The sequence below is a fragment of the Syngnathus leptorhynchus genome, chromosome 11 (assembly GCF_054491065.1).
Source record: "Syngnathus leptorhynchus isolate UIUO chromosome 11, UIUO_Slep, whole genome shotgun sequence".
Classification (NCBI taxonomy): domain Eukaryota; kingdom Metazoa; phylum Chordata; class Actinopteri; order Syngnathiformes; family Syngnathidae; genus Syngnathus; species Syngnathus leptorhynchus.
This window is the reverse complement of record NC_141205.1, coordinates 6,416,089-6,434,215: the sequence shown is the minus strand read 5'-3', so window position 1 is coordinate 6,434,215 and position 18,127 is coordinate 6,416,089. Positions and strand designations below refer to the sequence as shown.

General features: G+C 41.1%; 2 protein-coding genes across 2 annotated transcripts; both read left to right on the top strand.

Annotated features, from left to right (window-relative positions):
- The first annotated feature begins 318 nt into the window (after positions 1-318).
- LOC147049112 (sortilin-like) lies at positions 319-11,588 on the top strand. Its single transcript, XM_085924713.1, has 20 exons — positions 319-665; positions 4,980-5,042; positions 5,109-5,182; positions 5,282-5,384; positions 5,526-5,687; positions 5,848-5,921; positions 6,619-6,668; positions 6,740-6,867; positions 6,946-7,090; positions 7,224-7,379; positions 7,620-7,732; positions 7,818-7,920; positions 7,997-8,165; positions 8,244-8,428; positions 8,514-8,703; positions 8,836-8,952; positions 9,051-9,159; positions 9,418-9,530; positions 9,603-9,738; positions 9,816-11,588. The coding sequence occupies exons 1-20, from the start codon at positions 432-434 to the stop codon at positions 9,828-9,830; spliced, it is 2,439 nt and encodes an 812-aa protein (XP_085780839.1). The 5' UTR covers positions 319-431; the 3' UTR covers positions 9,831-11,588.
- A 255-nt stretch (positions 11,589-11,843) lies between these two features.
- mdm4 (MDM4 regulator of p53) lies at positions 11,844-17,053 on the top strand. Its single transcript, XM_085923992.1, has 11 exons — positions 11,844-12,028; positions 12,533-12,620; positions 12,711-12,785; positions 13,055-13,188; positions 13,280-13,329; positions 13,609-13,673; positions 15,203-15,290; positions 15,374-15,534; positions 15,619-15,798; positions 15,917-15,985; positions 16,230-17,053. Exons 2-11 carry the CDS (start codon positions 12,549-12,551, stop codon positions 16,779-16,781), a joined length of 1,446 nt encoding a protein of 481 aa, XP_085780118.1. The 5' UTR covers positions 11,844-12,028; positions 12,533-12,548; the 3' UTR covers positions 16,782-17,053.
- The last annotated feature ends 1,074 nt before the right edge of the window (positions 17,054-18,127 follow it).

The window sequence follows — 18,127 nt, the reverse complement described above, 5'->3', positions numbered from 1 at the left end:
CATAGGCCCTTTCTCCTCCACATCCTGAAAATGCCAGAGGCAGTTCTCAAGTTTTGTGGACTTTTGTATCCTTGTAGAGCACTTCATTTTTAGTGCTTCCTGGAATCGTAAAATTCACAAGAAGAAAAGTGGGGAAATATTCACAGAAAGAAATTCGGGGCGGGGGGGGACATAAAGGTTTGCTGAATTTAGATTGACCGCTAAGAGGCGCTAAAACCCCAGGAAAGTCACGATATTAAGTAGTCGAGGAAGAACCCTGCCGTCCAATGAAAATGCGGGTTATTCTCGTCCTGGCCAATCACACGCCGCCGTGGAGGGGACGGTAATGAAAGATACGTTCTGGGGGATGAGGGGCGGCACGCGGAGTCAGTGTTTGGAATTAATGAGGCACCGTGAATGAGCGCAAGCAAAACTGACCAGACGATTTAAACATGCTTTCTGCGGCTTACATTTTCATATGGGGATTGTTTGCGTGTACGCTGGCGAGACATTTCCATGAAGGACAAAAGTCGTTTGTGGGGAGGCCGCCGAGAGATTTGAGGAGTGATGAAGAACGACACAGTTGGGAGAAGTTGGAGATGTCGGAACGCAGCGCGGCAGAACTGAATGAACACTCATGCCCGAGTTTTCCTGGAGTCGAGTCAGCGCTGTTAAACAACAACACTGTAAGTCACCTTTTTTTTTTTTTTTTAAACGTCTATAATTATCCCTCCCGAAAGTTCATGCACAAGCTGAGTCTGCGGAAGAAAATACATGTGCGATACGTACTTAATTTGCAATTTATTAGATTTTGTTAACTTTTTTTTTTTTAATTAAGTATACCCGCACATTGGACACAACTGCACACGAGTCAATACAAACCACAAAATTGCTTTTACCAAGAAAATAATGCACCATTTTAATTGATCACTCATGCAAACATTTTGAATCGTAATGTTACCTACACGCTACGAAGTAAATTTAAGAAATTTCTTCCATTTATGAGCTAGATAAACTAAATTAAACATCTCAACCCTTGTATTGCATTTGCACCCTCCTCGGCTGAAACTGACAGCAGTACTACTGCACCTGGCAGAGGTGTGTCTTTTGTCAATTACTCACTTTTGGTGTCACCATGAAGAAGGTTGAACAGTTTGGTAGTTTGAATAAAAGCTCTTTTCCTCTCTTGCTTTCTCTCGGGTCCACTGGGAGTATTTTCTTCACAATGCTGCTACCACCAAATGATTGTTTTTAATTAAAAAAAAAACTTCATCTCCATCAGCCTGTGTTCACCTGATGGGAAGTCCACCGCAGCTATTAATGAAACAATGATTTATGACCAAAAGAGATGCAGCCGTGTATTATATGATCCTCTTGTTTAATGAAAGAGCTTAGCAACAATAAATTTTTACTTTTAAGTGGAGCATACAGAAAAAAACAAAAGCCTTTGATATTCACCTTTAATTCAAAATCAGTCTGCGTTATTGTCAATTCCTTCACGTTAAGACACAAAGAGATCGAAATTATGTTCTCCACCGTCCCACGGTGACTAGACACATCACACAACACATACAAGCAAATAGCACAAAGAGTAAAGACAATAGATAAGAGCGATAAATAAGTAATAAGCAAATAAACTAAATAAATAATTCAATGTGTTAAAAAAAAATTGTATTAAAATTAGAAGTCCATTCAGTGTCACTCAATGGATTGTGATTGCCTTTGGAGGGTGGAGGCTCTCTTGGTGTCAATCAAAACTAATAATTGGAAATTGAATACTTGTGCCGGTGTATTTAATACAGTGGCCAATGTAGGTCATTGGTTCACATCACATCTATTAGCAGCCAAATAGGGATGGTGCATGGAGTTTTGACAACACAAACGTTCTCGGTAATTGGAGGCTCTTGGAAGAAGCACCGAGACAAAAAGACAACATTGGTGGTATTCATTGTTCTTCCAAAACCAACTGAACTGCCTCGGTCTTCAATCATACGCGCCTTCATTATTATTTCGCGTGAGCCAAACATATCGTCTGTGTTACAAAAGAAAGCGCAAACTGATTGGCCTCAATGTCCAGAGGAATTTTTGGTCCAACTTGGCTGGATTATCTTCCTGTTTATCCACGTGTATCTTAAAAATAAGAATAATGGACACACAAATGTTTCTTTTCCATCAGATAATTACAAATACAAACAGATTAATGTTCCTTTTTAACCAAGCAAAATCATAGATAGGAATATGATTTCAGTGAATTTGTTTTGAGATGACAATAGTCATAGTGATAATGGAATTGACGTTTGCTGAACAGTAATAGTTCTTTGGTCACTTGATCCTAGTTTTAGCTGTTTCTCCTTGAGGCTCCCGAGCGAGCTATGTCTGGGATACCTGGACTTGAGGATTTATTCCCCATTTCCTCTCCACTGCAGGAATGAGTGCACACAGACTCTGGCTGTGGTTTTCCTTGTCTTTATGTGCAACATGCAGGCACACAATTCCACTTTGGATGCATTTTAGGATGAGTGGGATTCACTTGCAGTCTGAACGCTGGGGAGGTACAGATATCCCGCTGTGACTGCATCTGGAGGAAAGACTTTTAAAAAAAAAAAAAAAAAACTCTCCATTAACGCCAGGAAAAGGTCCTTGATATGCCACTAATCATTCTTTTGTGGGGGAAAAAAAGTAGCTTGATCTGAATACTGGTGAAATGCTGAAATTTGAACAGCTAATTGTTAAATGATTTTATCCTGAGAATGTTTGCTTTGTGTGGGTTTCATTAAAAGGACTCTGGCTAGTTTTTTGTTTGTTTTGTTTTTACAGCCTGGCTTTTTTCTGCTTTGTTGTTGCCCCCTCCTTCTCCAAGCACGTCGTCTATCCCCTCTGGCTGAAAAATGTTGAGGGGAGAGAAAAAAAAAAAAAAACAGCACAGAGGTGAAGCTGGGTTGCAGCCAGCTGTTGGAGCAGCAAGAAAAGCACTAGAAATAAGAGAAAGAAAAAGTATAGAGAAGAAAAGTGCTCTTTTTGTTCAATTTAATGATGCTAATTATCACCCGCAGCATCTTTTGGAATAAGTTTTGCAAAAAGTAAAACATGGATTGATGGATGGAAGTTTAGTGTCTCTTCCAAAACGTCATACTTTTTTTTTGGTTGTAATTAGGAGCATTACTGTGAATATATTTGCACAACTCAACTATTTCCTTCCAGGCTTTTACAATTAAAACAATCCAAACATGAAGATAAAAACGTATAACCCATGAAATCGGATTTATCCATTTGAAAATGTCAAGCCGTTTGAAGCTGAGTTTCCAGCAGTTTAAAGAACAGCATGACTTCAGTTATGGGAAAATGAGTTACAGCCATACTTCCTCAAAAGTGGCACTGCAGTGGGAGTTCAGAACATTCAGAAAGATGCTCTCCTCACTCTTAGAAATATATATATTTAAAAAAAAGATATAAATAAAATCAATGTTGTTAGCGAAGAACAGATTCGATGCAAATTATATGAATATAATTTAATGGTCATGTTGTGTCGGTATATTTGTCTGGATTAGTGATTTCACTTTTCGTATTTATTTTGGGATTCAGTCATTCAAAAACAGAAAGTGAAGTTTCCTTGGTGGGTTAAAAATGAAACATGCTATTGAGCTGTTTTTTTTTTTAAATATCAAAATCAGGTATGATAGAATTTTCAAAGCTAAGTGAAATAAATATTTGCTTTACTCATTTTTTTTCTCATTTATTTTTCTCTAAATTCCCGTATCTTGCGACTGCTCCATCAATTGAGGATGAAACCACATCACTTCCCACTTTGCAGTGTACTTTCAATGGACTGATTTTCTTTTGAAGTCCATTCAGAAAGTTTGTGTGAAATGACACAAGTGGACCCCGTCCTGACTTTGCGTAAAGTGGTCCAACTTGAGCGCGTCGGTGTGTTAGATCAGAGGCCAGTGTTCGACCTCCTCTTCTGATGTTTTACGTGCGTAAACACCGGCTGAGCGCGAAGGTCAACGCTAGCAGAGAGAGCAGGAACAAGTAGCTCTTTGTGTCAGCGTCCGACCTCTGAAGAACGACTTGGTCGGCCAACCTCCCACTGCCGAGCAGTCACTGTGTGATGTGTGTGAGTACGGGCATTTTTTTTTTTAGGCCACAAAAATGGTTGGAGTCAAGCTCATTTTCAAGCACATCTCATAAGGATTAGCCAACGTGTTAAAGTTCTTGTGAGCAGCAACTGTCGGGAACATTGGTAAAGAAACAGACTGACATCAGTAATTGGGTGGAAATAAATGATTTGGCAGTATTTAACACATGAGAAGCAGATTCTGTTTGTCCTCTTGGGGTTGCCATCCTTAAATTCTACTGTAGTATCTGTGACCGAGTGTTTATAGTTTGAAAAGGCGGAGCCTGATCCCGGAGTGGAGATTTAGCCAGCTCTTAACTGGCTTACCTGTTTTAGTCTGCATGTTGACTCAGCGTTCTATAAACATACTGATTGCACTTTAAATTTCATTTTTTTTTTTTTTTTCATCATAGCCAGATTTTACTTGAATCCTCAACATACACTTGAACAACTCCTAGATGATTAAACTAGGATGTTGTTTGCTACCAAGATGGTCATTATCCCACATTATGCAACAAAGTACTGTGAAGTCATGGAACTATAAATCCTCTTCGACTAAATGTCTGAATTGTAAACATTTACAGTCGCTCTGAAGAGCGTAATCGGTGCAGCCTGCAGCGGAGCGTGCAAGTGCGTCTGTGTTCCCGCTGTGCTTGGAACATAACCAATTGTCTCCTTGTCTGGCTGCAGCTTTGTCATTTTGTCGAATGTGGGTCGCACGCACGCTTGCACATACACACACACACACACACTCTAACAAACATAAAGCCGAGTTACTTTGCGTAGCCCGGCCTGTTCTCTTTGAGCTGTGCACTCATGTTCTTGAGATGCTTTCCAAAAATGATGGCTGTACATGATTTATTTGATGTTTTCTCTCTCCCTGCAGTTCAACTTTAAAGTGAGGACCATGGGCTCCCTGTCACTTGCTTGGGTGGGAGATGAATCCGGGGTGAGTCTGCTTAGAGTTGGTTTTTCATTTTTTGTATTTGATGAACTATATTCTTCCCCATGCCAGGTGATTCTGGTGTTGACCACGTTCCGGGTGCCTTTGTTTATGATGCGGTTTGGCCAGTCCAACCTCCACAGGAGGTGAGAGCTGCACTAAAAAATGGACACTCAGGATCTTTTTTGTTATTGTTGTTGTTTGCCGCAAGTGAATTAATGTAAATGCAACTTTGTATCTGTCAGTGAAGACTACGGGAAGACATTCACAGATGTGACCCACCTGATCAACCACACCTTCATCCAGACAGAGTTTGGCATTGCTGTCAGCCCAGATCACTCTGGCAAGGTGCTTCTTTAAAAAAAAAAAAAAAAAAAAAAAAAAAAAGTACTTAATTTTGGGTTGAAATTGGCTGAAACTTCTTTCTTCAAATGTTCTGTATGAATGCAAACCTATACAGTACATACACTTTTGCACGTTTTCTTTTAGGTGATCCTGACGGCTGACGTGTCCGAAACCGGGGGATTTCGACTATTTCGTTCGCGGGACTTCAGCCAGACCTTTGAGACATCGGACCTACCTTTTGAGCCCTTAATTCAGATGCTGTATAACCCTGGCGATTGCAACGTTCTTCTAACTCTCAGCATCAGGGTAGCAACAATCACATCCACTATTAAATTGGAGCATGAGTGTTCAATTTGAGCAATGCATTTATTTTCAAAGACAATTAAAAATAACACATCCTCAATTAGATTCAACTGAATAGTCATGAGATGACAATTGCATAATAATCTCTTTCTACTCCTGCCAGTTGGACTTGTGGCTGTCCGAGGACTTTGGCGCCACCTGGCGGAAGATTCATGACAGTGTTTGTCTCGTCAGATGGTGAGAATTGTCCTGCAAATTGGCACTTTGAGCCATGTTTGTATTAGTTACACAAAACCATGCTACTCACCTAAGTTCATGTTCTGTACGAATTCTTCTTCAGAATTCAGTTAATGAGAAACTATTTAATTAGACACACAATAATTCAACCGCTCTGATCATCTGGTGAGTCCATGGACGAATAAGACATTTCAGTTGTGTTTTCAAGTATGCGTTTGTCACTTTTATTACGAATGCAATCTTCAAACCATAGTGGCTATCTTGTTGAGACATTCTTGTATTTTTGTGTTGCTGTTTTTCTTGTCCTGTGTTGTTATTCCAGCTGCACACAATTTGCAGCGCTCGGCCAACTACGGTTGCTTTTGTGCACCCGAGGTTGTGATATCAACCTGCGGTTGTATTTGCTGCATCGTGGGAGCATTACGATAGCACTGTCTGACCGCAGCTGTCATTTTGACCCCAAAAATAGCGTGCCAAACAAGGGAACGGATGCTTCTGTTAGGTAGCGTCATGAGCCAGCAACAGTTTTTGCAATTTATAGATGTTCCATTTTCCCTGTTTATACTTAGACAGAACTTGGACAACAGCCTGGAATGGTCATTTGGCTTTAAAGAAGCCACAAATATAATCTGCTCTGATTTCAATGTAGACGAGTGCCAAATGACTCGAGTTAGCTCTTCCTTTTTCTTCTGTACAGGGGTGCAAAGAACAGCATTTACTTCACGACTAACTACAACGGATCGTGCAGTAAGTGTTGCAGTCACACACGTGCAGTAAAGCGTCACAACGTCACATCAACACACGCTTATATTTGCCAGATGACAAAGGATCGTTGGAGTTAAGGAAGACGGTAGACTACGGCAAAAGCTTCCAGACAATCGCAACTAGAGTTTTCTCCTTCGTGCTGGGGGGACGCTTTGTCTTTGCCTCCATCATGACTGGAAAGGTGAGCATCTACACTATCTGTCCCGTTGCCATCAGTTTCACAAGTTATTCATGCATCATTTTTCTTCTTTCTATTAAGGGCACAGAGCGCAAGATCCATGTTTCGATGAATGGAGGAGAAGTTTGGAACATAGCTCAGCTTCCTGCAGTCACCCACAAGCAATTTTACTCAATCCTGGCAGCCAATGAAAACATGATATTCATGCATGTGGATGACCCAGAAGGTCAGAATAATGTTGCCGATGAATAATTTTGATTAAATGAGAAGAAAACATCCATTTGCTCTGTGAGACCACGAGCGAGAATCATTCAACGCAGTACAGCATCCAAGTGTCGTATTTGTTTTTTGTCGCCCAGACTCGGGGATTGGAACAATTTATGTGTCTGATGACAGAGGAACCGTGTTCTCCAAGTCTCTGGAACGTCATCTCTACACTACCACAGGAAGCGACACTGACTTCACCACCATTGCGTCACTCCGGGGCGTTTACATGACCAGCATACTCACAGAGGGTAAGCCAACTCATTTTATTGCATGTGGGAGGGAGTGTGCATGCAAGATCTATTAAACGTAGGAACATAATAAATATTATATATAATAACAATTTTGACATATTTTGGGCATTCCCAAAATTGATTTTTTTTTTCCTCCCCAAAATACATCTACAATACAATCCGTAATTCGTTGAAAAGGCACAGTACTATTGATTTTGTGATAAAGTTAAACATGCATGACAATTTGTCTCTCTTTAGACGAAACAGTGGAAACAGTGATCACCTTTGACCAAGGAGCGCGATGGCAGCCATTGCGTCGACCACAAAACAGCCACTGCGACACTCATACTGCCACAAACAGGCCAAACCGAGTAAGGCGGCATATAAAGGATCCGAATGTCGACGGCGCACGTACAAACCGTTCGTCCTGTTTCATTTCTACTTGTGTCTCGACAGTGTCGACTCCACATCCACGCCACTTACAGCACAGCCATGAGGATGAACGTCCCCATGTTGCCGCTCTCGCAGCCGAGCGCAGTGGGCCTCATTCTCGCTCATGGTATCAAACGCACAACTTTTGGAATGTTTTTTTTTTTTTTTTCTTTTCTATTTTACATCCTAGTTACTCTCTTTAGGCAGCGTGGGGGATGCCGAGTCGATTGTCGCGCCTAACGTTTACGTGTCTGACGACGGAGGATACTCGTGGTTGTTGTCCCTTAGCGGTCCTCACCATTATGCTATACTGGACTCGGGGGCTCTTCTCGTGGCTGTGGAGCACACCAACTTCCCTGTCAATCAAATTAAGTGAGGAGAAAATACGGTGCAGCAATTGTATTCGTTCGCAGGACCAGTCACTCTAGATCTGACCCCCATCCAATGCAGGTTTTCCACGGATGAAGGCCGATGCTGGCGCACCTATAACTTCACCAATGACCACTTCCACTTCAGCGGAATGGACAGCGAGCCAGGCTCCCGCTCATTGAATGTCAGTCTGTGGGGCTACAGAAATGACTACACCAAATGGGTGGTGATCACCATTGACTTCAGGAATTTCCTCACCCGAGACTGTGAGTGATTTTTGTGACAGAATTGCTCAAGGAGGCAGTCGCTCGGGCAAAACCGTTCCGCCAACGCACGTGTACATACATGTAGGTAATGACGAGGACTACGTGACGTGGTTGGCTCACTCTGCCGACCCTGACAGCACCAACGACGGCTGTGTGTTGGGCTACAAGGAGACCTTCCTACGTTTGAGGAAAGACTCGGCCTGCTGGAACGGGAGGCGGTTCAGTGGCAGGCAGCATCTGTCACCTTGTGCTTGTACACTGGATGATTATCAATGGTATGGTATGGCGCCACCTATTGACAAAGTTGTGTAGTTATGCCCCATTTTATGGAAATCATTATGGGTTATGGTGAGTTTCAATATGTTGCTGCACAGTTGGGAAACATTTGACTCTGCTCTGTCCCATAGTGACTTTGGATACTTTCGACCTGAGAACAGCTCAGAGTGTGTGGAGCAGGAGGAGATGAAGGGCCATCCTCTAGAGTTCTGTCTCAACGGAACCACTGAAGAGCTGCAGACCAGTGGGTGAGTATCTCTTTTTTTTTTTTTTTTTTTTCTTCAATAACAAAACTAAAAGGAAATAACATCATTCAATATATAATGTTTCCATACTTGCATTAAAGTTACCGGAAGATTCCGGGAAATCAGTGCACTGGTGGTTTCCAGCCTGTCAGAAAAGAGACGGACTTGAAACGGAGGTGCACCAGTGATGCTCTTCATCCATTTTCTCTGGTAAGTGGCATTCATTAAAAAATTTTTTTTAATGTAGACACAATGAAAATCAAAATACTGTAATCTGTTACATGCAGCATGCATGTGATCATTTCCTCCAATTTTGGCACTCACTCAATGAATTATTACCAATTGAGCCTTTGTAACCTTTTTTGTTTTTTTAGCATTCATTTAAGTAAAAGCATGTTTGTTTTTAAATGTTAAGCAACGTGCCATGAAAAATGTAGTATTCACATTGCGTTCTTGCCTTTCTGTCAGACTGAAAGCGGCTCATCAAACGCTGCGATCATAGCCGTGGTTGTTATCGCCATGCTGCTGATGAGCGCCGTCGTGGCTGTCTGGGTGGTCAAGAAATACGTCTGTGGTGGACGGTCAGTCAGCTATATTTCTGCTACATGTCATATTTGCACACATATTTAATACGTGATGATGCCATTGTCCAGGTTTCTTGTGCACCGCTATTCCGTTATGAGGGAACACGCTGAAGCAAACAAAATAGAAGGAGTTGACGATGTTGACGCTCAGTACATGGAAACAGGAACACATGGAGCAGCACATTTGAATGAGGATTCAGATCAGGTATCAGACAATGTGAAATGTCCCGTTTATGCCATGTATATATTTATTTTTTATAACAGTTTTATGTTTTCTGGCAGGACCTCTTAGAATAAGTTTGACCCCCTCCGAGCTTCATTGATGCCTGCTTGTCTTCATGCTGATTAACATCTGCTTCTCAATTTTCACTATCCCTTGGTGGCCAGAGGATGAAACTGCAGCAGGCTGACTTTTCATATGGTTGAGGTTCTCACAAAGATAAGACCATCGCAAAGAAACACAATGTGGAAGGGGTATGGGGCAAAAACTCAGCACAGAACAAAAGAAAGGCGTCTCAAGAGAGCTTTTCTTGTTTTTGTCAGGATGTGGTGTCGGCGTCAGTGTTTGGCATTTGACAATGCACTGCAAAGGAGTTTGAGATGTTTTAACTTGCAGTGTTATAGAACAATCAAGTAATAGAGTACAGCTACTGAAGAAACCCTTTATATACAGTCATTACTTTTTCAGTCTTCAAAATATTTTTGTATTAATTCAGTCGAGTACAGTAGCCAGCCGTTTCACTTTGCAGTTTCACCTCAATTGGGCTGCAATATGTATGCTGTTTTTTTGTTGTTGTTATAATTACAGCGAAGCTGTTTTATTTTTATAATTTTTTTCGAAACAAGCACTTTTTGAATAACATCTGTGAGCAGACGTATTTAAATGGCCTCTCCCACCGAGTCATGAATTTTCGCTTTTGACTGTAGACAGCGAACCTTTTTAAAAAAAAAATATAATCGCATTGGGGGACGCACTTTAGATGCCAACTTTTTAGTGCACACTGTTTGCCTGTATTATATGAAGCTAAAACTACTACATATATTTTTCCCCAAAACAAAGTATCCTTAATGTAGGCGAAACAGACTATTAAAATAACATTTCATTCTTCCAATATTATGCATAACAAATATTTAGTTTAGTTGACTTTTATTCACAAAACTTTTGAGTGATATAAGAGAACCATGCAATTCGAATGTTGAGCCGAATAGAACAAAATGGTCATAATCTGACAGTCAAGTGTAAAGTTTGGAATAAATCTTTCTTAGGGCGTAGGGAATGTGAAGCACCACAATGTCACAGATATTTTCCGCTCCCCATTCTGTGCAGTGAAAACAAGACTTGAATTATTGCCAAAGCACTTTTATTATTATGTTTCTAATTGTAGAGATAAATCCACCGCAGCCCAACAATTAACAAACATGAAGGTAATACTAACGCAAAAACTTTACTTGAATTTTTTTTTAAATATACACCAAGTCAATATTAACTGTATATATATATTTTTTGTATTTCCCCACATAAGTCAAAGTATTAAAGTGGATGCAGGTACAACAAAATAAGCAAGTCTCAACCATTTTTGTCATTATACCTTTTCAGCCAATATTTTTAAAATACACGCATCTTCTAATCATAACTTAATGTACGGACAAAGCTTGTCTCTTCTATCCCATCAGATAAGCTATATGCTATAGAGTTGGCCTAAGAGTCAGGCACATTCTCAAGGACTGTTTGTCAGTTATTAGAGCAGCTACACATGCTTGATGTCTCTTTATACCCAACAGCTAGTTACTGGAGTTCATCATTAATATGTTTGCACTGTATCTACACATCTGTGAAAAAAAAAAAGCCTTCTTGCCACATACATAATATGGTACCATACTCCTCTTGTTTTTGTATGTTTGAGTTGAGAATAATGTCATCATGCTTTCTCGACATTGCTGTGATAAGACCAGGGACGAAGAGTATTTGAATTGAAATGATCTCATAGTACAGCTTGATTCACATATGTGTCTTTTTAATGAATTTATTGATGAATTAAATGTCTCTTTAACATACTGTTGTATTCTGATTTTGCTTGGTCTGTTATAAATCCTGAATGAAGCTAGTGACATAGTTGTTATTTTGTTGCATAATTTGGTATTTTATATGTTTAATATGCAATGCTGTTTAATAATGAATCGCCCATTTGCTTGATCCAAGGCAGTCATTGTACATTATGGGAAAAAGCTCATGGTATACCACTTACCAAACAATGAATCACAATTGCGCCCCCGAAACACTAGGGGGCGCTACGTCCGCCACGTAGCAGTTCTTCCGGAAACTCTTCCGTTCATTTTGAAAAGCAGTTGGGCTAACTGATTAGCTTCCACTTAGCTAGTGTCTAAACCCCAGCATTTGGACTCTCTATTTTAATCCCCAAATGGCACTTTGCGGCTTTAAACAACAATACGTATGGAGCAAATTAATGGCATTAAAGTGATGCTAGTTAATTCTGGTAAGATCATTTTTTTAACTAACATATGTTCAGGAAACGGGACAGAAGGCTAAACGTTAGCTACATTTATTGACACGCTTGCTAGTAACATTTGGCAGGTTTGTAACCGGTCTAAATTACTCTTTTGAGTGACTTTATGCAACAGTAGCTATCTGTAGTTTTCAACTTGCATTATTTGATTAGATTTGTTTTACGTATTTTGATGTCACTGTAGAAATTGGATAATTGTCTGACGATAATGCTGATAAGTGTTAGTATTGTCTTTACTATGCAATTGTTTTCGATCAAGCTTTGTGTGCTTTGGGTGTTTGTGACGGCATCCACAAAATATCTTTGTTAAGAAAAACTACAAAGAAAAAAGACAAACAATTAATGTGACCAAAATCAGGTTTGTTCTATGTGATCAGTGGCTATCAATGGTTTTTGTCACGTGGTTTTTGTGGATTTCGTTTATACGGGACAGCAACGTGACCAGTACCTAATTTTTACTTATGTTTGATCAAGTTCTTCAGAGTTGAAGATGAGCTCCCTATCAGCCCAGGCTTCCGCCTCAGGCACGCCATGCAAGGCACTGCCTGGAGAGGGAAATCAGGTACATTGGATCAACACCACCAGATTAAAAATGCATCTTTACTTATTATATACATACATAATTGATCTTTTTTTGTTTTATGTATTCCAGGTCCAACCCAAGGCCCCACTATTGCAAATACTGCGCATTGCTGGAGCCCAGGAGGATGTCTTCACACTCAAAGAGGTTAGCTGTCAAGTGAAATATTCAATTTAAAGAGTAGGGACACTACAGTATTAATCCCAACTATCAAATAGTAATATAATATTCTTGTTCATAAATTAGCACCTCCAATATGTTCAGATTGAAAAAATATTTATCGTAAAATATAATGAATATATAGCCTGTTATATCACTCACTTGCAATAATTTGCTCTACTGTCAAGTGTTGCCATCATAACTTTGCAGATGTCCTGATACATAATAATGTTTAGTAACGTTTTCTGTTTGTGTAGGTAATGCACTACTTGGGCCAGTACATTATGGGTAAGCAGCTCTACGACAAACAGAGGCAGCACATTGTTCACTGCCAGGATGACCCTTTGGGAGAGCTACTTGAAGTAGAGAGCTTCTCTGTCAAGAACCCTAGGTACATATTTGCAATCGCCTTTTTGTTCAAAATCTAGCCTTTTTTTATTAAATGTATTTTTTCCTTTGTTTTGTGTCTGTTTTTTTGACAGCCCGGTGTATGAAATGCTCAAAAAATACGTCGTCATACTTGGTAGTGCTGGTAAGTGACAGAAAAGTGTCAATTACTTATTACTCATTGTCTTATTGATGTTTATTTTTTCCCCCTTTGCTCTTAATTACAGTTTAACTCGATATCTCATTGATTGTCATATCCCCTCATAGTGTAAAGTGTGCTTGTGATGAATGCATGTCTATTTAGGGTCAGGGCAGAAGAATGAGAATGGCATTCCATGCCTTTTGCTACAAATCAACAAAAGAAGGCCTTAGTGAGAGTGCGTGGTGTTCTTGTTTCTGTTACTGTGTCTTATCTGAAATGCAGACGCTGCAGAGAATCTTTCTGTGGGCCATGAGTGTGTTGAGGGCGGAGTGGAAGATCGTGGTCAGGTAAAACTGAAACATGGTGCTTAGAAGAAACGGAGTCCCCGACCTTTCTCGCCTTGCTACACACAACTAGCAACTTGAGTGCAAAGTGCTCATACTGACTAGCGTGAATGATTGTAACAGAATTGTGTTAACTGGTCAATCTGAAATTTACAACCTCTGTTATGTTATTCAATTCACAACCTCAACTAATCGTGTCTTGCCGGTATTCTCCACACATCACACAATATGTTCAATACTGATCCCCCCACACATTCAAACCTAGTGGACCTCTTTATGTGCTATTAGCGCAATTTTTACTTTGACTTAACTTTCTCTCCATTTTGATAGCATCTTAAGTTTTAAACATATGCTAGAATGGGCAGTCTAATCTTTGGATGGTTTTGGATTATAATGCAGAAATACGATAATACAAAATGTAGGACTCTAAGAAAGACCTTGGACAAAATATTCACGTCCATAACCACCACTTTACTCCATCACAGGTAGCAAACATTTTGCATTTTCGTTGACTAAAATTGACGTTATCTTGGGCCAAAGGTAGGAATTTGTTAAGAATGATTAAATTGACCATCTTTGGACAAATTATTTTTCTGCCCGACAATGACTATATTAACCCAAATTGAAATCAAATGTGTTTCCACTGCAAATTGTCCACACAAATGAATTTGACAGCAAAGCGAATCTACTAATCCCCTCGTCAGATGTTGTGTAGCGAGATGAGGTGCGACGGGCTGCTGTCTTCGTGAGTGTCCTTTTTGTACAGAGTGGCACCGTCTCTGTACAGCCCCATCCTCGGTCTGGTTTGGTGGAAGGCCGTGCCGCTTCAGTGCACCCCACCGGCTCCACTGTGGATGGGGGGGCAGAGTCACTGTCTCTGTCTGTCTCAGAGTTCTCTTCTCTGCTTCACAATGGAGGGTCGCAGCTCCCAATCAGAAAGTGGCCTCATGAGAACCCAAAAACCTCTTCTTCCTTCCCTTTGTGTTTCCCCCAACCCTCTCGCATCTCCTCTTTGTCTGCTTATTAGGCATAGGATGAGCTATGTAATGTTGCCTACAGATTAAAAGCTTCATTAACATCATGTTTACGCGTTTTACGCAATCGCATCAAAGTCCTGATTCCTAGTTTATCTTTGTGTAACTTCTCAAAATATTCTTTCTTCACTTCCCCTCAAGTCATGACTTGATTTCGTTTCTTCTTTTAAAACTATTGCTACAGGATTGCAACGTCTTTCTTTTAGAATGTGAGATAGAGAATAAATAGTAAATACATTTGATATAAAATCGCCTTGAATGAAATAACAGGTCTGTTTTCATTTCACTCATTCATAAGTGTGCTCCTGCCTACTTGTTCTTGATTTGTCTTCATTTTTGGTGTCCCTGTTGTCACCGAAATTCTGCCTTGTGTCTCTCTCCCTTCCGTAATCAGAGGCTTTCATGACAAAGAGCTGCGAATCCTCCAAGTAAACCAGCTCCAGCTTTGTGGTCTAATTTGGGTTTTTTCCTCCCACCTCCCCTCTCCCCCCCCTGTAGATGTTGGTCAAAGCAGGACCAGAGGCTGCCGGTGACAGGCCTCCCCTGCTGACCTGTTCCCAGAGAAGACCTCGAGATCCCGATGATGGTAAACAAACAGTTTGTGTGCACGGGAGCGTAGGGATACTGTTCAGAGCACTAAAAGCCATTTTATTTTCAAACCCATTCAAGACTCCCTTGAAGGTTTGCCACACACTGCCTGCAAACGACCCAAATTAGATGTCAGTCTTGATGACTGGGACCTCTCTGGCTTGCCCTGGTGGTTTTTGGGCAATCTCCGCAGCAACTACAGCCGCAGGAGCAATGGCTCCACTGATATTCACACCAACCAAGTAAGAACACCGCCATGGCACTTGGTGCCGTTTGTCCGTTCTTGAAGAGCACCGGACCAATTGAGTCAACTGTCTGACGCACAGGAGGAGGACACAGCCATTGTGTCGGACACCACGGAGGACCTGTGGTTCCTGACGGAAGGCGAGAGTGAGCAAGTGAGTGTGGAGATGAAGGAGGCTGCGCTGGAGGAGAGAAGCGCAAGAGAAGGAGATACTCCGCTTGATGAGGAGGATGGGGGAGGAAAGGAGAAGATGGATCGAGAGGTCTTTCCCTATTTTCTATTATTTGCCAAAATTTCTTTTGGGAAATGGGACTCTCAAGGCACCACTTTACAGTCGTAGTTGTAGTTTACAGATGGATTGTTTTCATTGTGGGTTTCAGATGCAGGAGGAGCCAGATGAAGACTCTCAGTGTCTCAGTGATGACACAGACACCGAGATCTCCACACAGGTTTGGAAAACATGCCTTTTTTCCTTTTCTTGTTGTTGCAATCATCTTTTTTTTTTTTCTTTGAATGAACTAACAAAAACTAATGAAATAACTAAAATGAAAACTTTGAAACAAACTCAGTTTGGAAGAGATAACTCGCAAAATAATACGAAACCTGCTCTAGAAACGAATTAAAAGTGAAATCAACAAGCAAAAGTGAAAAATTAAATAGCAGGTATAGTGAAAAATGTACTCTCACCGGCAGGATGCGTGGCAGTGCAGCGAATGCAGGAAGTACAACTCTCCCCTGCAGAGGTACTGCGTCCGCTGCTGGGCCCTGCGCAAGAACTGGTACAAAGATGTGCCCCGACTTGCCCACTCCCTTTCCGTCCCCGACATTCCGGCGTTCAGCTCCCTGAGCGCGCACCGCGAGGACGAGGACAGCGACGCTGGTATCGACGTCCCCGACTGCAGCCGCACCGTTTCCGACCCGGTCATTCTGCCCTCCCATGCCACGGCTGACAGACCGCTGCCACACGCCGCGACGGCCCGACGCCCTTCCGGCCACAGGGACGAGCAGGCATCAGGCGGGGAGAGTCAAGAGAGTCTGGGCATGGAGGTGGAATGCCCCCCGGAGGCCCTGCTGGAGCCGTGCAAGCTGTGTGGGGTTAGACCTCGCAATGGCAACATAATCCACGGACGCACGGCCCACCTCCTCACCTGCTTCCCTTGTGCCAGGAGGCTCCATAAATTCCAGGCTCCTTGCCCGGGATGCGGAAAGATTATCCAGAAAGTCGTCAAGATATTTGTCGTGTAGAAAACCAACGGCTCTCTCATTTGCATGCACTCTGTGTACTATGTGTTTAGCACCATCTTCATTTAGCACTTTGGCTCCTCTGAAGGATAGACGGAGTCATATTTTGTCTGGTGCCACATTCTCACAAAGTATCAGTAAGAGCAGAGATATATATTAATTTATGAGAGTGGGCGCGCAGCAATTTTGTGCCCTTATTGTAAAATAAGATCTCTTGAATGGTGCTCTCTAAAAATAAGTATTTTTTTTTTTTTTTTTTTGTCTTGCTTAGTTTTCCTCACAAATTGCCTGTGGAGAGAAGAATCTAAGACTTTTTTTTCCACCCCTCTTTCCAGTTTGTTTTCAATCTTCCGTGTGGGTCAAGGATGCAAGTACAAGACAAGGTTGCGGAATGAAATGAAACTACGATGCTCTTACTACAATCGTCTTCCTCAGCTTTCTCTTTGTATGTAAGCCTAAAATATCCAATTACTGTCTAATTGCTCAAAATGATATCAGAAGTTTTAACATTTTCTCCTAGGGTGGCCTTATTTGACCAGACCCCCAGTAACCTGAATATGTATTTATTTATGATCATTTTAAATTGAAGGAAATGCCTGCACGTTTTCTGTTTAAGAGTAGACGAAGTAAAATCTTTAGTAGGCAAAATGCATTAATTGTAGTAAAATCAAAAGGCTTAAGAGGGAAGTTGGGGTTGATAGGAGCTTTTCACTGCCATGTGTTTTTTTTCTTTAGATTTTGGTACCATGCCTTTGCATTATTTGGAAGATTGTAAAGTACAACTTCATACTTACATTACTTTTTGAGTGATGATGTTGAGCCTTCTACATAAGCTGTACAGATGTCACCGGGCTTCAGTGAAGTTGATGATTTTTGTCTCCTTGTTTGCGCTTTATTTCTCTGCCTATAGGGGGCGATATATTTTCCTTGGTGGTGTGGACAAGCTGTACATTAGCACTAACAAAAAGCAAATGTAGACCGATGCATGTCCATAGCGATGACAATGCATGGGACAGTGATGCTACCTTTGAGTTTGTAATATGCAAGAAATGAAAATGGCTTGCTGCGTTGTCGCTTGACAAATAAACATCTACAATTAAACACAATGGAGGCAAACTTGTGTTCAAGGCAGTGGCATGTAAAATTGAGGGGGGTTACCCACCTGCGGAAGGGCATCCACCCTCTCCCAGTCAACAGAAATATTGAAATAGGCAGTACATTGTCTTTCTGGGCAATATGCAAGTAATGTAAACAAAAAATTCATTAGTGTAGAATAGTTCATTCAAAATTAATATTGCATGCTTGATTTTTAATTGCATGCAATCAATTTAATTGTACTGTAGTAAACC